General features: G+C 44.2%; 1 protein-coding gene across 3 annotated transcripts in view; it reads right to left on the reverse strand.

Annotated features, from left to right (window-relative positions):
- calcr (calcitonin receptor) overlaps window positions 1–27,167 on the reverse strand; it is a 418,788-nt gene that overhangs the window by 248,039 nt on the left and 143,582 nt on the right. For all 3 annotated transcript variants that reach the window (XM_078538749.1, XM_078538748.1, XM_078538750.1), the window contains 2 exons: window positions 19,759–19,918; window positions 14,464–14,574 (listed from right to left, as the gene is read on the reverse strand). In XM_078538749.1, the coding sequence (XP_078394875.1) occupies window positions 14,464–14,574; window positions 19,759–19,918 (271 nt within the window). The remainder of the gene's footprint in view (window positions 1–14,463; window positions 14,575–19,758; window positions 19,919–27,167) is intronic.

Genomic DNA, 27,167 nt, shown 5'->3' on the forward strand with positions numbered 1-27,167 from the left:
TCCACACATATTGCTCAATGTATCACACCTCATTCAGTCACCTACCAACAATTTTTTTTCATCCTTCTTGGGATGTTCATATCCCTTACAAAGCCAGAATTTATTGCCTATCCCTATTATCCCTTGAGAAGTCGGTGGCGGTGAGCAGCCTTCTTGGCCTGCTACATTCCATGTGTTATAGGAACGCTCATGGTGCTGATAGAGAGGGAGGTCCAGGATTTTGATTCAGTGACAGTGAAGGAACAGCAATATAGTTCAAAGTCAGGATGGTGTGTTGCTTGGGGGAGAACTTGTAGGTGGTGATGTTCCCTTACATCTGCTGCCCTAGTTCTTCTAGATAGTAGATGTCACGGGCTTGGAAGGTGCTGTCAAAGGAACCTTGGTGAGCTTCTCTGCATTTTGTAGATGGTACACACTGCTGGCACCATGCACCAGCAGTAGAAGGAATGAATGTTTAAGGTGGTGGATGGGCTGATGATCAAGTGAGCTGCTTTGTCTTGGATGGTGTCGCGCTTCTTGAGTGTTGTTGGAGCTGTACTCATCCAGGCAAGTGGAGATTATTCCAGCACACTCCTGGCTTGTGCCTTGTGGGCAGGCTATGGGGAGTCAGCAAGTGAGTTGCTCACTGCAGAATTCCCAGTCTCTGATCGGCTCTTGTAGCCACTCAATTTATATGGCTAGGCCAATTAAACTTCAGGCTCATGGTTATCCCCAGGACACTGATGGTGGGGAAATTTAGTGATGGCAATGCCATTGAATGTCATGGGGAGATGGTTAGATTCTCACTTGTTGGAGATGGTCATTGCCTGGCACTTGTGTGGTGCAAATGCCACTTAGCAGCCCAAGCTTGTGTGGCTGAGCAGCAGCAGGGAGAGATCTGCAGCCAACAGACATGTCCACGGTACCATGGCTTACCTGTTCAGTAGGCTAGAGGAAGATCAAAAAAAGCAATTGTGATAGTGGGTTCAAAAGTTATGGGAATTGACAGGCATCTCTGCACCCTGAGGTATGGTTCGAAGGTGATATGTTGCCTCCCTCATATCAGGGACAAGGACGTCACTGCGAGGCTGCAAAGCATACTGAAGAGGGAGGGTAAACAGCCAGAGTCATTGTCCATATTGATACCAACAATATAGGTAGAAAGAGGGATGTGGTAATTCTCAGCAGATTTTAAGGAGCTAGGAAGGAAATGAAAAAACAGGTACTCAAAGGTTGTGAGTAATCTCTGGATTGCTCCTGGTCTCAAATGTTATTGAGTACAGAAAGAGCAGATGAAGGAATACATGGCAGATGGGATGATGCAGGAAGGAGGGTTTTAGATTCCTGGGACATTAGGATTGGTTCAGGGAGTGCTGGGACCTGTACAAGCTGGGTGAATAGCACCTCACTAGGGCTGGAACTAATATCAACGTGAGGAGGTTTGCTGTTGGGGAAGTTTAAATGAGCTTGGCAGGGGAATGTGGCCTTGAACATTTAAGATTGTTAGCTCAACAACTGTAGTCAGGAAATTAATAAGTATAAATTAAGGAAGGGTGATTAAACATCTTGAAAATTTTCAGATGCTGAGGGAGAACCAAAATGGGTTAGGGTAGGGAATGCCTGACTGAGCTTTTAAAGAGAAGACTAAAGTCTTCTATAGATGTTATTTAAATGGACTTCGAGAAGGCATTTGATAAAGTTCCTCATGAAATATTATTAGCTAAAGCTGAATTTCATGAAATTGAAGGTAAATTATTGACCTGGTTAGAAAATTGGCAGAGTGGCAGGAGACAGATAGTACAGGTGGACAGGTACTCTAATTTGCAGGGTATGATTAGTGGTGACGTTTAGGGGTCTGTGTTGGGGCCTCAAACATTCACCATTTTATTATAAACTTAGACAATGGAATAGAAAGTCAGTCACACACCCAAATTTATTGATGACGCAAAGATAGGTGGTATTTTAAGCAATGTAAATAGGAGTATAAGATTACAAAGCGATATTGATCAATTAAGTGAATGGGCAAAACTGTGGTGTAAAGGAAAAATTGGGGGCTCTTTGGGGGATTTTTCAAATTTCTTGATTGGCTTGGAGTTGGTGAACATTAAGGCTACGAATGCGAGAAGAACATTGAACTCAGGAGTTGGTGTTGAAAGATTTTAAAGTGGTTAGGCTGCAAATATGGCTTTAACAATTGCTAAGACTTTTGTGGGAGTAGAAGATGTAACGCTGGTTGGTTTAGTAACTAAGGCTCAGTTAACATAATTGGTGGATAAGTTGAAGTTAGGATTAACCGCAGGGGCGAAGAAATCAGTCAAAATTGAAGCAATAGCGCAGCATTTGAAATTGGAAAGGATAGATGGACCATGTTCTCCAAAGGGCGAGTCACATGAATTGACCAAGATTCAGAGGCAGGATCCTCCGCTCGGTGAGAGGAGGTGGGGCCCCCTCGCCGACACGTAAAATGATGCGGGATGACGTCGGGTGGAACTCCCTACGTCACCCCGTGTCATTTCCATTTTCAGGTCGGCGGGGGCGCAGATGAGTCAGCTGCGCACCTGCTGACCTGTCAACAGCCTATTGAGGCCATTGAAAAACTAATTAAAGTCATTAATGGACCTGCCCATCCGACCTTAAGGTTGGCGGGCAGGCCAGGAGCCCTGGCAGGCTTCGGAAAAAGCATGAACCCTCATCCATGGGTGGGATGAGGTTTCATGAGGGTATTTAAATTTTTATTAAAGGTTTCATTAAAAGTTATGAACATGTCCCCACTCATGTGTCAGTGTCACATGAGGGGACATGTCAGGGAAATTGTTTTTATCATTTGTATTACAAATTTTAAACCTGAGCTGATTTCCCTGAGGCAGCACTTAGCCTTAGGAAGATCTGTGCGCTCTTTCACGCACTAGCTTAAAAGGCCGAAAGTTAAAAAATAGACCTTGGATGCTGAGGAAAGTTCTGACGGTGAAACAAACACTTTCAACCCAGAACCCAGTGGAGAGATATTAAAATTGTATAGGTGCTTCCGAAGTTTGAGGAAAGGGATGTAGAGCCATTATTTATTTCGTTTGAGAAGATAGCTAAGTAAATGAGATTTGCCACAAGAAATTTGGACATTGCTTTTACAGTCTAGTTTGGTTGGTAGAGCTCATGTGGTATATGCATCACTGTCAGAAGAAGTATCTGTGGATTATGATCCAGTTAAAAAAGACTATTCTGAATCCATATGAGCTGGTTCCTGAGGCATACAAGCAGAATTTTCGGAATGTAAGGAAACAACCTGGACAGACTTATACTGAGTGTGAGAAAGTAAAACAAAGTAATTTTGACCAGTGAGTACAGGCATTAAAGGTAGAGACAATATATGCAGCTCTTAGAGAAGTGATTCTTTTGGAAGAATTTAAGGATTCACTACCTTCAGTAGTTAGAATTCATGTGGAAGAACAGAGGGTTAAAACAACTAGGCAAGCAACAGAGATAGCTGGTGATTATGAGTTAGTCCATAGAGCAAAATTTTTTCCATCATACTTTTAAAAATGAGAAGGATAGAAAGTGGGAAGGTGAAAGGGAGGCAGGTAGTCAGGGAAGGAAAGGGGCAGCTGGAAATTCTCAGGAAGTTTCTCCTCAGGCCAGAAAGGAAGGTGTAGGTAGAAGTGACGCTTGAAAACTTAAATGTTTCCATTGTTTTAAGGCTGGGCACATAAAGTCAATTGTTGGAGGTTACAGGGAAAACCTATAGCAGTAATTGAAACACAGTACTCTTATTTCCGGAACTTTTCTATGAGTTCTGAGGCAAGAAAAACCAATGGTTTGCATACAGGTGGAGCAGGGAGAATCAGTGGTAGGTAAAGAAGTGGGAATGTGTTCACAATTTACCCAAGGGAGTTCTGGTGGGCAGATTACAGAAATGTTTAAAGATTTGGTATGTGAAGGGGAAGTCTTTCCATGTGTACAGGGAAGAGCAGGCAAAGATATCAACATTTTAAGGGGCATGGGAGCTAGTCAGTCCTTAATGTTATGGATAATGCTATTTGTTGCCCAGAGGGGGTATTGCAGGAAAGTGTGGTAATAATTGGAATTCATGGAGATGCTAAACTAATTCCATTGTGGAAGATAAATTTAAAAACTAAGTTAAAAACAGGAGAGGTGATTGCTGGGGTAGTGGAAAAATGCCTATTGCAGGGGTTCATGTTATCCTAGGTAATGATATAGCTTGGTCACAGATGTTGGTGATGCCTACAATAGTCGAGCAGTGTGTGGAGATGCAATCAACAGAGGTGTTGCAGAAAGAACACCCTGGATTGTTTCCAGATTGTGTAGTAATGAGATCACAGACTCACAGGTTGAAACAGGAAGCGAAAGGATCTAAAAGACAAGGAAGGATGCTGACATCCAATTAGCTGGATCTGTCTTTGAAAAGATTGTTCAGGAAGAGAAGGTTGCGGGGAGAGTGAGGCTGAAGTGTTATATCAGGCAGCTTATTCATTAACAGAGGCAGAATGTATTCCAAAATGTTATTACCTTAAAGGTAATGCGTTAATGAGGAAATGGAGACTGTCTCATCATCCAGCAGATGAGAAGTGGGCAGTAGTACATCAGATAATAATCCATCCGGAAACAGAAATAAATTCTCCAGATAGGAGAAAGAAGCAGAGGATGTGTCATGTAAGTATGCTTAAAAAGTACTTTGATAGGGAAGCTAACCAGAAGGAGGTATTAGTGGTGATAGATAAGGAGCAAGAGGTAGAAATGAAGGGTTCTGAAATTGACTTTCCTCTAATTAAATTGGACAATGAGGGGGTACTTAAAAATTTAGATGTAATACTGAGTTACCTTCCTCACAAGTGTCAAAGTGATTTGGAAAAACTATTGCAGTCACATAAAGCTATTTGTGGGAATATGCTGGGGAATACAAATTTAGCTATGCATGATGTAGATGTGGGAGATTCAGTTGCAATAATGCAACATCCTTATAGGATGTTGTATTTTTATAATATAAAATTATATCAAGTGCAAAAAGAAATCAAATTCATGCTTCAGAATGAGATCATAGAATCTAGTTGCAGTAACTGGAGTTCACCTATTGTGATGGTGCCAAAACCAGATGGAACACAAACACTGTGTGGATTATCGAAAAGTAAATGCAGTGACAAAAGCAGATTCATATCTTATACCATGGTTGTAAGATTGTATTGAGAAAGTGGGACAATCAGAGTTTATCAGAAAGATTGACTTGCTGCAAAAGAGATATTGGCTTTTGTAATGCCAGATGGGTTATATCAGTTTAAAGTTATGCCATTTGGTATGAAGAGTGCTCCAGCAACATTTCAAAGACTGACAAACAATGTAATTTCAGGATTGAGCAATTGTGCTGTTTATATTGACGACTTGGTAGCTTTCAGTCAAACATGGGAGGAGCAGTCACAACATCTGAAAGAACTGTTTGATCGACTGCAAGAAGCTAATTTGGTGGTGAAATTGACTATCAATTTGTAAATGCATATGTTACATATTTAAGCCATACCACTGGACATGGTCAGGTGGCCCCACGAGATGTGAAAGATAATGCCATCATGAATTTCCCAGTGCCTACAACAAAATGGGAAGTTTTGAGATTTATGGGAATGAAATGATTTTATCAGAAGTTTGTACCAAGTTTTAGCAGAGTGGTTACTCCATTGACTGGATAACTGAAAAAGAACAAGAAATTTTAGTGGACACAGGAGTGCCAAAATGCATTTAACAGTTTACAAACTGTGTTGACTACTACACCAGTGTTGGCAGCACTTAATTATGCCAAGCAGTTTAAATTGGCAATTGTGCAAGTAATTCAGGTATTGGTGCTGTGTTGTTACAAGATGGAGGAACAGGAATGGAAAAGCCGGTTGGATTTTTTTCATGGAAGCTGAACGTACACCAGAAAACATATTCAACCATCGAAAAGAGACTCTAGGTCTGGGGTTAGTGTTGCAGCATTTCAAGGCTTATGTTGCAAACAATTCTTCAGAAACAGTTGTTTATACAGACATCAATCCTTTAAAATATCTGGACAAATTTTGAGACTGAAGTGCAAGACTGTTCAGATGGGGTTTATTACTGCAACCATTTAATTTACAGGTTATATATGTGGTTGGATGAAAAAATTTAATTGCAGATGCATTGCCAAGAATGTAAAGTTCAAAAGGGGATTGGACATTTGAAACATGGACACTGAACTGAAATGACCTCTGTTGATATGAAGGCTTTGTATATATTGTCATGTTACTGCATGTACCTGGCAGTGTAATAGTTTTATGTATATTTGTATGATGGGTTGAGAAAATGAAACTGTCCTTTAGAATTATGACGGGTCATTTTTCCATAAGGATGGAGGTGTAAAGGAAAGATCTTTTTTTTTCCTAATATTACTGTGGGATACTTTAAAGCAGGAGTGTGTGTGTGTGTGTGTGTGTGTGTGTGTGTGCGCGGTTGAATTAAACTGCAGACAGTCAGACTACAAGGTTGGAATCATCAAAAGGATTTAGGTGTGAAACAGGTATTTGAAATGGAGATGGTAAGCTAGGATGAAGTCTCAACAGATGTAGTGTGAATGGAATTTGCATTTTTAGATAAATTGAGAGGCTGTTTGATTTTCAAAAGGGACATAAGGTGTTTACAACTGGCAACATAAATAAGGCAGTTATTAAGTTTATTTTTCCCCAAAAGTGCTGGCCATAATGACAACATGAAAGATTTTTTATTTTCTGGGAAAAGTAACTTCCAAAGACAGGTTGAAACAATGGGATTTACAGATCAAAAGGGAGAAAATATATTTAAAGAATAGTGGAAAGCTGTGTGGGGTGTGGCCATGTGAGATCTTGAAAGGTGCACCGTGTAAAACAGACTTGAGAAAAAAGCCTCCAGCCACCCTAGAAAAGTTTGCTGTTCCACTAACCAAGGTTGTGAAAAGCCCTTGGAGCTCCATTGTTGAGGGAGAAGGAGAAATAAGCTGTGAAATGCTTTCCTTACAGCAACAGTGGGAGTTTGAGGTAATATTGCTGGATGTTTTACAGATTAAGAAACTGGAAGGGGTGTGTAGTTGGGAGTTTAGTTAAGTAGAAATCTAGCGAGAACTGTTATAAAACTAAATGTAACCATATAACTGTAGTTAGTCTTGTGTGTTTAAGTTTTCTTTTCTTTTGTTAATAACTGTTTTAATTTAATCTTTAAAATCGCTAATGGTGGGAGTGAACCCATTACTTCTGACTTCAGTGCACAAACTTTCTTGTAATAAATATAAATTGCTAAATCATTGTGATAGCCTGGCCAAGTTTCCCTTTGGGATTTGATCAGCCTGACAAATACCACCTGCCATATCATAACAGTGGCAAATGAATTTCAATTTCAAGACATATAGGCAGCATTTGACCAAGTGTGGCATCAAGGAGCCTTAGCAAAACTGGGGTTAATGGAAATCAGTGGAAAACTCTGCTGGTTGGAGTCATACCTAGCACAAAGTAAGATGGTCATGCCAGTTGGAAGCCAGTCAGCTCAGTTCCAAGACATCACTGCAGGAGTTCCTCAGGGTAGTGTCCTAGACCTAACCATCTTCAGCTGATTCATCAGTAACTTTCCTTCCATCATAAGGTCAGGGTGGGGATGTTCGCTGATGATTGCACAATGTTCAGCACCATTTGTACTCCCCAGGTACTGAAGCAATCCATATCCAAATGCAACAAGTCCTGGACAATATCCAGGCTTTGACTGACAAGTGGCAAGTAACAGTTGCGCCAAACAAGTGCCAGGCAATGATCATCTCCAACAAGAAAGAAGCTAACCATCACCCCTTGACATTCAACCGCATTACCATCACTGAATCTCCCACTATCAGCATCCTGGGGGTTACCATTGATCAGAAACTGAACTGGACTAGCCAGAGAAATACTGTGGCTACAAGAGCATATCAAAGGCTGGGAATCCTGTGCTGAGTACTTACCTCCTGACTCCCCAAAACTTGTCCACTATCTACAAGGCACAAGTCAGGAGTGTGATGGAATATTCTACACTTGCCTGGATGAGTGCAGCTCCAACAACACTCAAGAAGTTTGACACCATCCAGAACAAAACAGCCTACTTGATTGGCACCCCATCCACAAACATTCACTCCCTCCACCCCTGACACACAGTGGCAGCAGTGTGCACCATCTACAAAATGCACTGCAGGAACTCGCCAAGCCTCCTTAGACAGCACCTTCCAAACCAACGACTGCTACCATTTAGAAGGACAGCAGATAGATGGGAACACCACCACATGGAAGTTCCCCTCCAAGCCACTCACCACCCTGACTTGGAAATATATCGCTGTTCCTTCACTGTCACTGGGTCAAAATCCTGGAACTCTCTCCCTAACAGCCCTGTGGGTGTACCTACACCAGATGGACTGTAGCAGTTCAAGAAGGCTGCTCACCACCACTTTCTCAAGGGCAAGTAGCAATGGGAAATAAATGCTGGCCTAGCCAGCGACACCCACATCCTATGAATAAATGAACAAAAAAATGTTGGCAAATGTGAGGATATCCACTTTGGTCCTAAAAAGGATAGAACAGAGTACATTCTAAATAGTGAAAAGCTAGGGGCAGTGGAGATCCAAAGAAACTTTTAGTGCTCCAGGTATGGAAAATAATCAAACAGGCTCATGGAATGCTGCTATTTTTTTACACTTAAAGGTATGAAGTTAGGTCAAAGATCAGCTATAATTCATTGAATGGCAGAACAGACTTGAGGTGCTAAACTCCTGTTCCTATGTTCCTATTCAGAAAGGAAAGAAGCAAAACTTGAAATGGAAGACAGGAAAATAATAAGTGAGTGTGGAAAGAAGGGGGAAAAAAGGCTAGAAAATAGACAACAAAAGGAGTTTAGCAGTGCATAATGAATATACTTTACTGTAAGGGGTCTAGTAAATAAGGCAGATGAGCTGAAGGCACAGGTAGACACTTGGAAATATGATATCACATCCAATATTAAAACATGGGCTTAAAGAAGGGCATGAATAACAGCTTAATGTTGCTAGTTTTCAGATAAGATAGAGATTTAATCAGTTAGATTTAACGTCATTATTTAAAAGGATAAAGACAGATCAGGAGTAAATATTCTCAAAAGGGGAATGGCTAATTTTACTCAGCTGAGATGTGGTTTAACAAAAGTAGACTTGAAACAGCTACTTGAAGATAAATCAGTATCGGAACAGTGGGAGACACTCAAGGAGGCCGATGGAAAGTGTTCACAACAAATATAATCCCACAAAAGCTGAGACCTTCAATTCAATTTCCATTTCAAAGGTATTTGAAAATTGAGAAGTGAAAGAGGGCAGGAACTTAAAACAATCACAATTACCAGGGAAAAGGTACTGAGAAAACTATTAGACCAAAAGGCTGACAAGTTCCCAGGACCAGATGGTCTGCATCCTAGAGCCTTAAAAGAAGTGGCTGAAGAGATAGTAGATGCATTGGTTACAATATTTCTAGGGGGAGGTAATGACGTAGTGCTATTGTTGTTAGACTAGTAATCCAGAGACCCAGGGTAATGATCTGGGGAGCATCACCATCCCTAGGTGTGTCCTGTCCCACCGTCAGGACAGACCCAGCACAATGGTATACAGTCGGTAAGGAGTTGCCCTGGGAGTCCTTATCATTGACTCCAGACCCCATGAAGTCTCATGGCATTGGGTCAAACATGGGCATGCTGATTACCACATACCACCCTCCTTCAGCTGATGAATCAGTGCTTCTCCATGTTGAACTCTACTTGAAGAAAGCACTGAGGGTGACAAGGGCGCAGAATGTACTCTGGCTGGGGGGACCTCAATATCCATCACCAATGCTCGGTAGCACCACGACTGACCAAGTTGGCCGAGTCCTAAATGACATAGCTGCTAGAATGGGTCTGCGGCTGGTGATGAGGGAACCAAAAAGAGGGAAAAATATATTTGACCTCATCCTCACCAACCTGCCTGCTGCAGATTAATCTGTCTATGACAGTATCAGGACGAGTAACCACTGCACAGTCATTGTGGAGACGAAGTCCCGCCTTCACGTTGAGGATACCCTCCATCCAGTTGTGTGGTACTACCACTGTGCTAAATGGGATAGATTTCGAACAGATCTAGCAACTCAAGACTGGGCATCCATGAGGCACTGTGGGCCATCAGTAGCAGCAGTATTGTACTTGAGCACAATCTGTAACCCCATGGCCTGGCATATCCCCTACTCTACCATTACCAGAGGGTCAACCCTGGTTCAATGAAGAGTGCAGGAGGGCATGCCAGGCGCAGCACTAGGCATACCTAAAAATGAAGTGTCAACCTGGTGAAGCTACAACACTGGCATCTACCCAGCTATTTATGCTAAATAGCATAAGCAGCAAGTGATAGACAGAGCTAAGTGATCCCACAATCAATGGATCATATCTCAGCTCTGCAGTCCTGCCACATCCAGTCATGAATGGTAGTGGACAATTAAACAACTCGCTGGAGGAGGAGGCTCCACAAATATCCCCATCCTCAATGATGGAGGAGCCCAGCATGTCAGTGCAAAAGATAAGGCTGATGCATTTGCTGCAATCTTCAGCCAGAAGTGCCAAGTGGATGACCCATCACGGCCTCCTCCAGAGGTCACCAGCATCAGAGATGCCAGTCTTCAGCCAAATCTATTCACTCCATGTGATATCAAGAAACGGCTGAAGGCACTGGATACTGCAAAGGCTATGGGCCCTGACTATATTCTGGCAATAGTACTGAAGACTTGCGCTCCAGGACTTGCTGCGCCCCTAGCCAAGCTGTTCCATTACAGCTACAACACTGGCATCTACCCAGCTATGTGGAAAATTGCCCAGGTATGCCCTGTACACAAAAAGCTGGACAAATCCAAACCAGCCAATTACCGCCCCGTCAGTCTACTCTCCATCATCAATAAAGTAATGGAAGGGGTCATCACCAATGTTATCAAGCGGCACTTGCTTAGCAATAACCTGCTCACTGATGCTAAGTTTGGGTTCCACCAGGGCCACTCTGCTCCTGACCTCATTACAGCCTTGGTTCAAACATACACAAAAGGGTTGAACTCCCAAGGTGAGGTGAGATTGACAGCACTTGGCATCAAGGCAGCCTTTGACCAAGTGTGGCATCAAGGAGCCCTAGCAAAACTGCAGTCAATGGGAATCAGGGGGAAAACTCTCTGTTGATTGGAGTCATACCTAGCACAAAGGAAGATGGCTGTGGCTATTGGAGGTCATCTCAGCTCCAGGACATCACTGCAGGAGTTCCTCAGGGTAGTGTCCTCAGCTCAACCATCTTCGGCTGCTGCATCAATGACATTCCTTTCATCATAAGGTCAGAAGTAAGGATGTTCACTGATGATTGCATAATGTTCAGCACCATTCGTGACTCCTCCGATTCTGAAGCAGTCCATGTCCAAATGCACCAAGACCAGGACAATATCCAGGCTTGGGCTGACAAGTGGCAAGTAACATTCGCGCCTCACAAGTGTCAGGCAATGACCATCTCCATTAAGAAGGAAGCTAACCATCGCCCCTTGATGTTCAATGGCATTACCATAACTGAATCCCCCACTATCAACATCCTGGGAGTTACCATTGACCAGAAACTGAACTGGGCTAGCCATATGAATACTGTGGCTACAAGAGTAGGTCAGAGGCCCGAAATCGTGCGACGAGTAACTCACCTCTTGGCTCCCCAAAGCCTGTCCACCATCTACAAGGCACAAGTCAAGATTGTGATGGAATAGTCTACACTTGCCTGGTTGAGTGCAGCTCCCACAACATTCAAGAAGCTTGACATGGTCCAGGATAAAGCAGCCCACTTGATTGGCATCACATCCACAAACAATTACTTCCTCCACCAATGATGCATAGTAGCAGCACTGTGTACCGTCTACAAGATGTACTGCAGGAATTCACCAAGGCTCCTTCAACAGCACCTTCCAAACCCATGATCACTACCATCTAGAAGGACAACAGCAGCAGACAGATGGGAACACCACCACCTGGAAGTTCCCCTCCAAGACATTCACCATCCTGACTTGGAAATATATCACTGTTCCTTCACTGTCGCTGGGTCAAAATCCTGGAACTCTCTTCGTAACAGCACTGTGGGTGTACTTATATCGCATGGACTGCAGCGGATTAAGAAGGCAACTCACTCCCACTTTCTCAAGGGCAACTATGGATGGGTAATAAATGCTGGCCCAGCCAGCAAAGTCCACATCCCGTGAATGAATACAAAAAAAATTCCTTAAACTCTGGAAGGGTTCCAGCAGATTTGAAAATAGCAAATGTAACACCTTTATTCAAGAGAGGAGGGAGACAGAATGCCTGAATCTTTACATTGGTTAGTCTAATTAGAATCCATTATTAAGGATACGTAGAAAATCATAAAGGGATCAGGCAGAGTCAACATGGCTTTTTGAAAGAAAAATGGTGTTTAACTAAGTTATTAGCGTTCTTTGAGGGAGTAATAAGCAGGGTTGATAAAGGGGAACCTGTAGATGTGACATGCTTGGATTTGCAAAAGGTATTTGATAAAGTGTCACATTGAAGGCTACTACACAAGATAAGGACACATAGTATAGGGAGTAACATATGAGCATGGTTAAAGCTAACAGGGAGCAGAGAATAGTGTTAAATTGGTCTTTTTCATTTTTAAAATATATTTGTTCATGGGATATGCCAACATTTATTGCCCATCCCTAATTGTCATTGAGAAGGTTGTGGTGAGCTGCTTTCTTGATCCACTGCAGTCCATGTGGTGTAGGTACACCAACAGTGCTGTTAGGGAGGGCAAGTTGTAACCAGTGGACTGCCACAGGGATCAGTGCTGGGGCCCCAATCTATATCAATGACTCGAATGTAGGAACTGAATGTGGGACAGCTAAATTTACCGATGCCACAAGGATAGGCAGGAAAGTATGCTGTCAAGAGGAGGTAAAAAGTCTGGAAAGGGTTTAGACAGGTTAAGTGAGTGGGCATAAATTTGGCAATTGGAGTATATTATGAGAAAATGTGAACTTGTTATTTTGGCAGGAAGAATAGAAAGGGAGTATGTTATTTAAATGGAGAGAGACTGGTGGTACATAGGGGTCTGGGTGCCCTGATACATGAATCACAAAAGTTAGTATGCAGATAGAGCAAGTGATTAGGAAAGGAAATGGAATTTTGGTGCTTATTGCAAGAAGAATGGAATATAAAAGTAGGGAAGTTTTACTGCAGCTGTACAGGGCCTTGGTGCGAACACATCTGGAGTACTGTGTATAGTTTTGGTTGCTTCATTTGAAAAAGGATATAATTGTGTTAGAAGCAGTTCATAGAATGTCCACTTGACTCATTCCTGGGATTATCTTATGAAGGCAGGTTGAACAGGTTGTGCCTGTACCAATTGGAGAGGTGACCTTATTGAAACAAATAAGATCCTGAGGGACTTGATAGGGAGGATAGCAGGAGAATGATTCCTCTTGTGGGGGACACTAGAACTAGGGGTCACAATTTAAAAATAAGAGGTCTCCCTTTTAAGATGGAGATGAGGAGAATTTTTTTCTCTAAGAGTGTCGTTAGTATGGAGAATTTTCTTCCACTGAAAGCAGTGGAAGCTGGGTCATTGAATTTATACAAGACTGAGTTAGAGAGATTTTTGCTGTTCAGGAGAGTCTGGGGTTATGAGGGGGTCCTGAGAAAAGTGGAGTTGAGAACACAACCAAATCAGCCATGATCTTATCAAAAAACAGTAGGCTTGAAGGGTCAGATCACCCACTCCTGCTCCTAACTTCTATGTCCCTAGGTCCCTCTAGATGTCAAGGAGTGTACAGAACAGGACAAGGCTAAAAATAGAAACATTGTCAGATACTGAGAGTGCAACACTGCAGAAAGCTGAGAGGAGTATAGAAAATGTAAGGGTGAAATTAAAAGGAAACTAGGGAAGCCAAGAGTGGGCATGAAAACATATTGGCAAGTAACATTAAAAAAAATGTTTTATGAACACAAAGAGCAAGAGGATAGCTAAGGAAAGAGAAGAGCCAAATTAGGGACCAAAAAGGTAGACTGATTAATCAGCAACTAAGTTCCATTTGTTGATGAGTCCTTTTAAAAGCTCTGGTGGAGGGGGCCCTTCCTACTGCTGAACACATGATGAGCTGTGAGACGTTATGAAAAGATGTAACTGGGGGGTGAGGTTGAAAATGGCAGCGCTGGTGTCAAATCAGCATTCCACCATGACTGACAACATGAGCTGCCTACTCTGCATACTTCCAGTGCACACTCTTTACACCAATGTTAGCCTCCTCACCAAGATGACATTCGGCATGGGCTCAATTTTGCAGCAATGAGATTATAATTTTGATCATAATTACTTTTGTAATAAATATTAAGCACTTTTATATGAATAAAACTGCAGTAGAATCCTCAAAAGTTATAAAGGAGTGGAAAATATAACTTTCTTACCAGTTTCATCAAAGTCATTAAAGTGGTTTGGGCAGTTCTGCATGCTTAGTGTTCCAGCTGGTGTATCATCCCAGCATAACCATCCATCCCAGGTTCTGTTACAGTATAGACCTGTGATGTCAGACAGCAAGGGTAAATATCTAGTGTTATTTATAACAACAACAATTTATATTTATAAAGTAGCTTTAATGAAACAAATCATTTCAAGGTGCATCATAGGAGAATTATAAAGCAAAATTTGACACTGAGCCAAATAAGGAAATATTATGACAGATGAACAAAAGAAATTTCAGGGTTTATGTCCTTGTCAGCTGAAGGCAATGCCATGAATGGTGAAGCAATTAAAATTGGGGATGTGGAGACTAAAATTAGAGAAATGCAGATATCTCAGAAGGCTGTGGGGCTGGAGAAGGGCGATGTGTGGCGGGATTTGAAAACAAGAATGGGAATTTTAAAGTTGAGGTGTTGCTTAAGCAGGGGCCAATGTTGATCAGTGAGCATAGGGATGACTCGGTACAAATAAGGACACAAAGAGCAGTGCTTTTGATGATCTCAAGTTTACGAAGAGTTAAATGTGGGAGGCTGACCAGGAGAATGTTGGAATAGTCAAATCTAACAATGACATGGATGAGGGCTTCAGCAGCAGGTGAGCTGGGGCAGGGTCAGAGTCAGGCAATGCCATGGAGGTTGAAATAGACAGTCTTAGTGATGACATGGATAAGTGGTTGAAAGCTAATCTTGGAGTCAAATATGACACCAAGGTTGCAAACAGTCTGGTTCAGCCTCAAAAGAGTTGTCAGGAAGAGGGATGGAGTTGATAGCTAGAAAACAGAATTTGTAGCAGGGGCCAAAGACAATAGGTGGAATAGTCCCAAATTTGCACTAAGTGCAGTAGATGCAGGAAGAAGGACGTTTTACCTGCTGACGGCAAAGGTGGGTTTTGGTGCCATATCGTCCCATTCCTGCCTCATTACTAATGCATTCCTGGGAAACATACTGAGTTGCTGGTGGGGATTCCTCAGATTTGCCCACCCCGCCATCACCTCAGGCCTTCAGTAATCCGGGCTCCATATTTAAAGGCCGCCCCTGCACAGAGCTAGCACTCTTCAAGGGATAGGAAGCTGCTGGGAACTGATGGCTGCTAAAGGGAGGAAACATGCTGCCCCTAGATTTAGCGACACCTTTCTGAATCACGCACTGGACACAGTGGTCACCGCAATGTCCTCTATCCCTACTCTGGACGAAGGCCAGCAAGCAAGGTCACCAATCCAGTATGGGAGGTGGTGGCCAGTGCCAATGTCCTGCAATAAAAAAAAAGGACAGCCACCCAGTACCGAAAGACAATGACTGATCTCTGTTCGCCCAGGGTAATTCACTCTTCTCACCGCTCGCAACTCACACAATCACAGACCCATCATACATCCACAGCAATCTCACACCTCAAGGGACAACACCACTAACTCTCACACACACCCTCACATCTCCATCAGGCTTGTATCCTCTGGAGCTCCTGGCCACATCCCATCCATGGCTCCACTCACCACACAAACATTCCATGCAGTGTCATGTGTCCTGCTCACACTCTCTCCACCTGTTTCCATGCAGGAGAAGCTGGCTCACAACAGCAGGGAGAGGTATCAGACCCAGGGCGGAGTGGCCCACATTAGGCCCTCACTCACTTTGAGGAGTGTGCCATCACACTGACTGGTGAGGTTGTGGACCTTGCCTGTAGTGACGGTGAGTGGCAAGCACCTGTGTGAGGATCCTACACCGCATCATCCCTCTCTCAATGTAACTGTGAGTGTCTCTCTCCTGCTTTTGACTCTGCTGCCATGCACTAATTATCTCTACTTTGGTTCACAGGGAGCTCTGCCAAGCGACCAACGCCCTCAGCCAGTCAGTCCCTCAGCTCCATCCAGGTCCGCGCCTCCAGCCATTGAAGAGTTGGAAATAAGCAGCCTGGAAGACCCTTCGCAGTTCTTACCCATGTCCTGCACCAGTGCAGAGATGCATACCTCAATGGAAACTAGATATGGAGCAGGCTTGGGTTCACAATCTGGTGGTCACCGCACGGACACGTGCCCACAGCAAAAGGAAGCATGTTCAGCCAAGCACCCTGGCACTCAGAGGACTGCAAAGGAAGTGGAATTGGTGAGGTCCGAGTCAGATGACGAATCTCTGTATTTGGCCTTCCAACTCATCCTGGAGAGTCAGCAGAAGGTGGGGAAACATCACACAAAGCTGTTGGAAGCTCTCAACAGACTGGCATGCGAGTTGGAGGAGTGTGTCCACCTGCTCTCTAATGAAGTGGCACCACATGTGGAGGTCTCCATGGGAAGGATGGCGGATGGTCCAGCAGGATGCAAAGGTGTGCGTATGGTGGTATCCATGGGTGAGTTCCTGCAGTGACAATGCGAGAGGGAAACAGGGCATCTCAATGTCCCTCCAGGTGCTCCTTCCCCTCAAGGAGTCAGGCCAGGGCCCTCGGGCACCTGAAGGGAGAGGAGCAGCAGCTGGATATCCCTGGGTCACCCACTCGGGAATCTCAGAGGCTGTCCACTTCATCCGAGTCCCTTTTGTTTGTGACCCCCTCAACATCATTCTCTGTCACCGCAGAAGGAGCAGCTGGACCACAGCAGGACAACCAAAGCAAGCCGGGGCCCTCAAGGTCTCGGCTCTCCAGAGGACGCATGCCAAAGTAATCAGTTCAACAGGGCCAACCATTGCACAGGCTGTCTCCACGTCTGCTGTGGGTGTCAGGGCAGCACCTAGAAGAAGTGCTAGAAAAGTTAAGAATTTCTGATCACAAGTAGCTGCACAAGTGAACACATTTTGTCACTTCATAATCTGAAAATATAATCACTTTCACTGAATAATATGCAATACTGAATTTCAGTTTCATTTACAGGCTTCGCAAGTGCCCCCCCCCCCCCCCCCCCCCCGCCACCGCATCCCCCCTCAAAGTAGTTCAGCTGCACACAGCCAGACCACAGGTGATTCTGGAGGGAGAAGCGTGTGTGTGGCAGGGTCTTTCATAGCCTCGTGCAAGCACTCTCCCACGCACATGGAGCCTTCCTCCATCACATTCATCTCACTGTCCTGAACAGTTTCACTGCTGCCTGCTGGATTCGCTTTCAGTTGTCCATCTGAGCCGACCTGCATCTCCATCCACCCACTGATCACACTCCCACACAGCACCTGTGTCCGTCCAACGCAAGAGCAAAGCCTTAATTTTGACATCCATGGTAGTCAAGTTTCTTCTCAGCTCCCCTGTTCTTTCCCTTCCCCCAGCCATCCATGTCCTTTCCCCCATCACTGTTAACCCACCCTGGCATCACTTTCCATCCCCCCATCATCAGCTATCAGCCAGAACCCTTTTCTTTCCTGGATGTCCGAGTGAACATGTACATTCTCTATCTTCCCAAGATTCCTACTCGCATTCACATTGACCTCCCTGACCTCCTCCTTCCCATGCAGGGTCCATGTCTGCCTCGGGGTCCCCACCAACCACCCTCGCTGTCCCTTCTACCGCTACCGTCGCACCCTCACCCTCCCACCCTACCAGCTCACTCTGCCCCCTCTCACACTCACCTTTCCTTCCTGCCATGCCCACCCTCATTTTGCTCCCCAGGAGGCAGTCATCGACTCCACAGACCCCTGCCTTGCACGTTCACCTGGACATCCCCCCTTTACTCCTTTCTCCACTCTTACTCTTTCCTCCCCCAAAGCCCCTCCTCCCCCTGCCTTGTCTCCTTCCTCCCCCCAGACTCCTTCCCGTCTCCAAATTCCTTCCTCCCCACAAAGTCCTTCCCCCTTCTGTATTCCTTCCCTTATACCTTCCTCTCCCCTTACACCTACCTCCTCATTTGTTGCATTCTCCCCCATTACACCCTCCTCCCCTGTACTTCCTCCCAGCCATCCCAACTTCACTCTCCCGACACCATCGTTCACCCCCTCTGGCAGCATCATTTCCCCCCTCACAATCTCACCCTCCCCGGTACACCTTCCTCTCCCAGTCAAACCTAGCCCTTCCTCTTCACCCCCTCGATGATCATCCATAGCAGATCATGACCAAGACATTGATGCGTCCTGAAGCAGGTCCCAGACATCAACAGTGACCTTCCACCTTCTGTGAGCTGCTTCGTGGCGGACCCATAACCATCAGAATCCACCCAGCATGCGATGCATGTGTTCCTTCAGGGTCCGGTAGCCATAGGGCTCCAGCATCTTCTGCTCCTCGGATGTCCACAATGTGAGCAAGGCCCTGACAGCAAGTCCTGACCTCTGAACATCATACTTGTCAAGACGTGTTCTGGGTCGTCGTGTTTTCCTGCTGATTTGGGCGGTAAATTTGACATGGGGGGATGGTTCCAGTGAACAGGCTTTGTAATTAGTTGCAGATGTATTAATAAAATGTTCCAGCTTGCAGTGGTGGGAAAGGCGGCCCACCATGACACCCGACGCCAACAGGGACGGAAAATTCTGGCCAATGGCGCCGGGCTTTCCAATAGTTAATTTCAGGGTATTTCTGCTTATTTATTCTGGATGTCAGATCAATGGTCTGATAATTTAGAGACAGTGGAAGAATTGAGAAAAGCAGTGGCAAGGTAAAGCTAGGGGTTGCCAATGTTCATGTGAAAGCTAACACTGTGTTTTCAGACAATGTCACCAAGAAGCTGAATGTAGATGAGAAATAAGAAGGGCCAAAGGAAAGATCCTTGGGAGACACTAGAAGTAACAGTATGGGAGCAGGAAGAGAAGCCATTTCAGGTGGTTCTCAGTCTTCAATTAGAAAGATAAGAATAGAACCAGATGAGTGCAGTCTCACACAGTTGGACAACAGCAGAGAAACTTTGGAGGAGGACGGGATGGTCAGCCATGTCAAAGGGCTGCAGAGATATCAAGGAGGATTGTTTTGCCTTAGTTACAGTCACATAGGATGTCATTTGTGACTTTGATAAGAGCCATTTCGGTATTGTGTTGGGGTGGAATCTTGACTGGACGGTTTCAAACTTTGAGTTCCAGGAATGATGGGCATGGATTTGGGAGGCAATAATATGTTCAAGGAGCTGTAGAGGAAAGGAAGTTTTGAGATGGATCAGTAATTTGCACAGACAATAAGGCCATGAGGCTTTTTTTGAGGAGAGGGATGATGATGACATAATTGAATAAAAGTTGGGAAGCACCTGAAGAAATAGAACTGTTAACATTATCGAATAATATGGAAGGGAAGTTGCAATTTAAGCAACCATTTTTAATAAAGAATACAAGTTCCAGCAACTTTTTGTCTCTTACCTGATTTATTATATGAAGCATCCCTGACCATTTTTTCATAACATTTAAACTGTGCATCCATTATCTTCTGCCTTATTAGGTTTTCTGCAGTCTCAACAGATGATGGCGCAGTTGTAATTTCATCATAATTTTCAGTCAATGCAAAACTTGACATTGTTCTCTGTGGGGTAAAGAGAAGATGCATTATGTTTAAATGTAACTGCCAGAAAAAAGGTCATTGCCTGTTAATTCCCCAAATTAGTCAATGCATCAAATCTCATTATGAACTGTGAAAATTGCTGATCAAAGTGAATTTTCTCTCCAATGTCAGCTCAATGACACTGTTAGCACTTCAATCATAACATTCTCTGACATTGTGGAATGTATTGCCAACCAGCATTATTGAATGCTTTACTGCAGTTGTACTGACTTGCTCTCTGGGCTGGTGTTAACCCATTCACTTTAAACTGATCACCAGGGCATTCAAAAAAAAAGTGCAGAAATGTATTACAAGTATCTTAAAAGTTCATCTGGGAAAAGAGGCGTTTGGAAATTTACCCTAATATAATGCTGTAAAAAAGACAGTTTCACTTGGGAAGCCTCCGAAAATCTTGGAAAATTGTGATAAATGTAATGAATATTAAACTGCATTATATATATTTGTTGAAGTTTTATTTCTTATGCAGTTGGATATAACAAACTATTTAATGCTTCACTTGCGCATTGTTGTTCTGACCGCCAAAATTTCTTTGGTTATGAAACTTATTAGAGGCTCTGTTATTTACATAATGTCAGATAACTCAATCGTGATTTTCGGTATCTGTTTTTTATTGATGGCAAAAGACAAGTTGCCTCGCCTCTCCCCCTCCAGTTTCAGATTATTTCCTCCGGTAGAGTCTAACACCTCAGAGCATGAGCAGGTTGAGAATGGTTGATAATCAAAAAAGAGCAAGGATTTTTTTGGGGGAGGTGTACTTTGAATGTGAAGTATTTCTTTCAGAAGCTCTGGTGGATGCCATTCAAGTGATCGTCCCTGGTGATTTCCTTGGTTTTGAATTTCAATCCTGGTATACAAGCTTGGAGTTTGATATGATCTCAAACTGCTGGGACCGATTTTTCTCCCTGCCTCTCCTCCATCACTCCAGAGTTTCCCCAAGTATACAGCTCAATTTTCACTCAACTTGACTGTGTTTGTAGGACAAGTTCTGGGCACGAAAACTGCCTTCTCTTTGGTACTCGCTCAAAATGCAGTAAGGTTGGCATGCTTTCCTCTGCAAGGGATGATGGGAATGCAGCCTCAGGACTTTAATGAGGTCAGATGAGATCATTTGCTGCACTTCCTTTGAAGGCTGAACAAACCGATTCTGGGAAGGCAAAGTCTGCCACAAGTGTCACACATGGGGCAGAATTTTACGACAGTGGGATTTTACGTTCCTGCTGTTGTCAATGGCATTTATAATGGCTCGCCGCATTTTACGGCCCCGTCCCCGCCAAAACGGGGCCGTAAAATTCTGCCCCATGAAGTCATCCCTTGCCGGTGGTGTGGGATGATCTCTGCTGTCACTGTTTGCAGGGCTGCTTTGGAGCTTCTGAAACCACATATCGTGGCGGCAGTGAATTCCTCCCCACAGCTGGTGTCATTATTTTCATCAAGATTAAAGCAAAATGCTGCAGATGCTGGAAATCTGAAATAAAAACAGAAAATGCTGGAAAAACTCAGCAGGTCTGGCAGCATCTGCGTGAGAGAAACAGAGTTAACGTTTAGAGTCCGCAGGGCTCTTCTTCGAAGGAAAGTTAACTCTGTTTTTCTCTCCACAGGTGCTGCCAGATCTGCTGAGATTTTCCAGCATTTGCATCGATGGTCAGCTAGAATTTCCCCACTTGTCATGAACGGTTTTGAAGGTTTTCATGCAGTAAGGATTTCAGAGTTCAATGGTAACTGCTGTTGTGCCAGCAGCAAGATCTCATGGACTCAAAAAGTGAAGCAAAGTATCTCAGATTGTTGAATCTTAACTAAAAACCTGAAACAGGAACCCAACCCCCCTCCGGTGTTTACAGAGGTAAGACAAGGGGCAGGCGACCAATCCAACCACAGGAAGCAGATTATTTATCGGTTATTTAATTATTATTACGAGGCAATGTGTGTTCATGTTAACAGCCATTTTATTTTAACTAGTGTCAGCTGGGTTTCACAGACCTTAGGAAACCTGACAGGTGAGAGGAGACAGAAAGGGTTGCATCTACAGGAGACGCTTGAGCGGCAGGAGTTAGGCAGTTTCCTCCAGGCCCAACAAGTTACCCAGTAAACTGCACCAAAGCCCCTGCCCCCGGCAAGATGTGTTTGTTTGCCCTCACGCCATTGGAACCCCCTCACCCCCCATTATCATCTACTCCATTGTAATCGGATTTCCCCCCTCACGCAGATACCCCAATTCAGAGACCCCAATACTGCAACTGAAGGTTCCTCCTCCTGCAATCAGAAAACTGCCAACATTGGATCTGCATCTGGGGCTGGAACCCACCTTCGGAGTCCCCATTCCCCATGACTTTTCAAATACAAGCACAGACCTTAGGAAACCTGACAGGTGAGAGGGGACAGAAAGAGTTGCATCCCCCCACCTCGCTAGACCTATCTACTTTCAGCCCAGCTTGGTTGTAGCCCTGTGCTGTCACCTTCCCTGCCCAGCAGGCCTCCAGCCTCTTAATCACGCCAGCTGTGGGCGGGAAGCACAAAGAAAATTATTCCGAGACATTCAGCAGTCCTACATAGGAACATCTGGATTTCAGCATTTCTCCAAACACAGAACAGATCCCCATGGCATGGAACGTGCCTCTGAGCTAAAATCAAGGACATAGAATTTATAAAATTGTGACATTAATACCATAGATTCTCCCTTAATGATCCTTGGAGACCAAGGTATAGCCAGGCAAAGTCCAGAAAACACAGATCTGAATTTAATGGACTGTGGCAGAGTCACACTGGTGGTGGCAGAAGCACTCGGCCCACCGGCTCCTGCCCTGCCCTGTGTTCCTGCCGCAAATTAAGTGTCAGCTGGCCAATTAGCGGCCGACCAGCAGGAGTGCTGACAAATTGTTGGTGGAGGGCAGGATGTGCTGCAGGCTGAGAGCCTGAAGGAGGTTCCAGTGCTTAATTTAAAGGCATGCCGGCAATGCTGCTGACACACTGAGGGACAGCATTCGGCATTTGGCTGCCCAACAGCTCAGAGGAAAGGCAGGGCTGCAAGGAAAGAGGAGAGGGAGGTGTCTGAAATTACTGGGCAGCACATCCAACTTCAGTCTGCTAACTCCTGTCTCAGCCGGCAACACCACACCACGCACCCCCCAATCCCAACCCCAACCATCGATCCCGGATAACAGAGGTGGAGATAACAACTGCTCCTCCAGGGCGCTCCCCAGCCCACTAGCTCAGAGTGACCAACTTCCATAGCAGCAGCTGTCAGGAGCAATGGAGGAGGCAATATGCCAGGTGGCCCCATGGTTCGATGATGTGCATGCTCTCCTAGAGGTTTTCACTGAATGGCAGGATGCTCTTTTACAGTAGGATAGGAAGAGGGGACCTCCCTGCCAGACTCTTCCTGCTTGGAGGTGACAGAAGAAGCCAATAGCCATGGGGTCACCCAGAGGACCTGGTTAGGGTGCTGCAAGCAGGTGAATGGCCTTCTCCATGAGGATGGGGGAGTAGTTAGCAGATGAGGGTTGGTTGACAGGTACCCGGGGTGAGGGGCGGTGGTGTGGTGGTTGTAGAGGTGGGGTGAGGGTAGTCAGAGAGTGGCAGGGTAGTCGAGGAGGTGGGAGAGTTTTAAAGGGGTTGGGGGAGTGGTCAGGAGGTAGGGATTAGTCGGGGAGGGGGAGTTTTGAGGAGGGTAGTTGGGGCTTCCAGTGGGGAGTCGGGATGGTTAGACATATAGTTACCCAGGAGCTAAGCCTGATTTTAATCCTTCTAAGTTTTCCTGGGTAATATTCTGGTAAGTGAGTTGGACCATCCGAAGTTTCCAACTTTAAAATCAGAATTTTGGAGGGTTCCAGATGCAATTAATTGTTGAAATAGTTGAAACTTTGGGGGTAATTCCTGTGCAGCCCTTTGCATTGGGTCTTCTGAGAGGTCCCCCAGCGCCTCTTCCAGGGTATCTCCGGTCTACGACCATCTAGAGACCGGAAGATCTTGGCCATTATATATACATTATATACATTGATATATATTGGGAATTGCACTGAAAGTTGGGCCTTTAGGTTAATGGAAAGTCACTATTTTAACTGCCCTTGTAAATGGTAACAGCTTCATAAATTCCAGTAAGTAAATAACCCCAGGTCTATTTCATTTTGAAATTGTCATTCCTGATGTATTAATGTAAATTGTGGATATTTATGATAACACTTCAGACATTAATTTGATTATAAACATTTCACAGAAACTCTGTCTTATTGCTATGTGGGATGGAAATTGAGAGTTTACCATTTAGTTTATAGAATTCTAAGCTGTGCACCTGCTGTGCAGCCATAAATTGTTCTTCCTTTCTAATAATAGCCTATGGATTATTGCTTCTTAAGTACACAATCCTAAACAGTACTCAGCATATGTATACAGCAAAACACACTGTAATCAGAATCAAGGCTCACAGTTGATGCTGGATGAGAAAAGAACAAAGATATGTTTCCATAAGTTCATTCTTTTTTATTCATCCATGAGATGTGGGCATCGCTGGCTAAACCAGCATTCATTGCCCATCCCTAATTGCCCTTGAGAAGTTTCTGATGAGCTGCCTTCTTGAACTGCTGCAGTCCAGTGCTGTAGATACATCCATAGTGCTGTTAGGGAGGTTGTTCCAGGATTTTGACCCTGTGACACTGAAGGAATGCTGATATGTTTCTAAGTCAGGATAGTGTGCGGCTTGGAGGGGAACTTGTAGGTGGTGGTGTTCCCATGTGCCTGCTACTCTTGTCTTTCTAGATGGTAATGGTCATGGGTTTGGAAGGTGCTGTCGAAGGAGCTTTGGTGAGTTCCTGCAGTGCATCTTGTAGATGGTACACACTTCTGCCACTGTGCGTCGGTGGTGGAGTGGGTGAATATTTAAGGTGGTGGATGGAGCGCCAGTCAAGCAGGCTGCTTTGTCCTGGGTGGTGTTAAGATTCTTGAGTGTTGTGGGAGCTGCACTCATCCAGGCAAGTGGGGGGTATTCCATCACACTCCTGACTTGCGCCTTGTAGATTGTGGGCAGGCTTTGGGGAGTCAGGAGGTAAATTACTTGCCACAGGATTCCTAGCCTCTGACCTGCTTTGGAGCCATGAAAGCACTATATAAATTAACCATAAGAGGTCCCTGCTTCTCAGGTAGAAAACTGTTGATATATGAATTAAACTGCCACCTAGCATGTTGCTAACCAACTTCGTCATTAAAAATCTAATAATTTTTATTTGTTCATGGGATGTGGGCATTCCTGACAAGGAATTTAATGCCCATCTATAAATGCCATTGAGAAGGCGGTGGTAAGCCACCTTCCTGAACTGCTGCAGTCCATGTGGTGAAGGTACAACACTGTGCTTTTAGGTAGGGAGTATCAGGATTTTTACCCACCAATGATAAAGGGACAGTGATAAATTTCCAAGTCCGGAGAAGCTGGGACCTATGCAGGCCAGAAGGGTGTGTATTAACAAGGTGTGGGACAAATATCCACATGGGACGGTTTGTTGGTGCTGTTAAGGAGGGTTTAACCTAACTTGACAAAGGGGTGGGAACCAGGATATAGGAATAGAAAAGAGAAATAAGGTGCATAAGTGATTGGGAGAGGCAAAGAGCACGAGAGTAAGAAGTACTAAGGCAGTAGTTAGGGTCAGACTAAGAGGGAATACAGTATGGTCTAATTTAGGTTTACAATGCATTTATGGAACTAGCTCTTCACAAGGGTGTTGGAAGAGGAGACAATGACTGATTTCAAAAGGAAATTGGATGAGCACTTGAGCCAAAACAAACTTATAAGGATATGGGGATAAAGTGGGGGAATGGGACTGATTGGATTGCTCCACACAGAGCCAGCATGGATCGAGTGGCCTTCTTCCATTACGACTCTATAACTCTGCAAACACACAAAGCATGGTAAATAAGGTTGGTAAACTGCGGGCACACAAGGCTACATGAGAAAATAACATTGTGCTAATAATGGAAACCTGTCTCAAAAAAGGTCAGGGCTGCATACTAAGTATTCCTGAATACAAGGTGCTCAGGAAAGATAAGGAAGAAAAGAAAGGAGAAGGGCTGGCAGTAATGATTAAGAAGAATATTAGATGCTGGTGAGGGAGGATGTCCTGGAGGGAGTCAAAGACAGAATTATTTGGTTAGAGCTGAGAAACAATAGGGATATCATTACACTACTGGGTGCATATGTAGGCCACCAGCTCTTGGGAAAGATACAGAGGAGTAGATTATCAGCGAAATTACAGAAAGATGCAAAAACTACAAAGCAGTGATAATGGGGATTTTATCCTAACTTAGAATGGGATAATACTAATGTAAAAGGACAGAGGGGTGGAATAGTTTCTGAAATGTATTCAGGAGCATTTTCTTGATCAGTATGCTTCCAGCCCAGTGAGGAAGGAGGTGTTGCTGATTCTGCTTCTAGGGAATGAGGTGGGTCAAGTAAATCTAATGTCAGTAGAGGAATAGAAATCAAAGTATCATAATGTTTAGGTAGACATGGAAAAGACGAGGAGCAGTCCACAGTAAAAATTGGAGGAGGACTAATTTTAGTGGCATGAGAACAGAACTTTCCCGGGTAAATTGGAATCAAGATTGGACTGCAATGGAACAATGGGCTGCCTTTAAAGAGGAGATGGTTTGGTATAAATTGAAGTATATTCCCCACAAAGGATAAAAATAGGCCATCCAAAGCCAGGGTCCCTGGTTAAGGAAAAAGATGGAGAGTAAGATGAAGCAGAAAAAGGGGTTGTATGATGTGAGGTTTATATTACAATTGAGAATCAGGCTGACTATAGGAAGCACAGAGAGGAAGTGAAAAAGGAAATAAAAGGGCAAAGAAAGAGTGTGAGAAGAGCTGGAAACGTTTTTTTTTAAAAACTCTTTCATGGAATGTGGGCATTGCTGGCAAGACCAGCATTTGTTGCCCATCCCTAATTACCCTTGAGAAGGTGGTAGTGAGCTTCCTTCTTGAATTGCTAACAAAAAGGAATCCAAATGTCTTCCATAGGCATATAAATAGGAAAAAGAATGGTAAAAATAGGAGTTGGGCCAATTAGAGACCTAAAAAGGGATCTATGCATGGGGGCGGAGGACAAGGCTGAGGTATTATATAAGTATGTTACATTGAGATAGAAGATGTTGCAAAGTCATAGTGAAAGAGAAAGTAGCTGAGATATTGGATAGGCTAAAACTTGCTAAAGGTATTAGAAAAGCTGTC

The sequence above is a fragment of the Cetorhinus maximus genome, chromosome 3 (assembly GCF_964194155.1).
Source record: "Cetorhinus maximus chromosome 3, sCetMax3.hap1.1, whole genome shotgun sequence".
Lineage (NCBI taxonomy): Eukaryota > Metazoa > Chordata > Chondrichthyes > Lamniformes > Cetorhinidae > Cetorhinus > Cetorhinus maximus.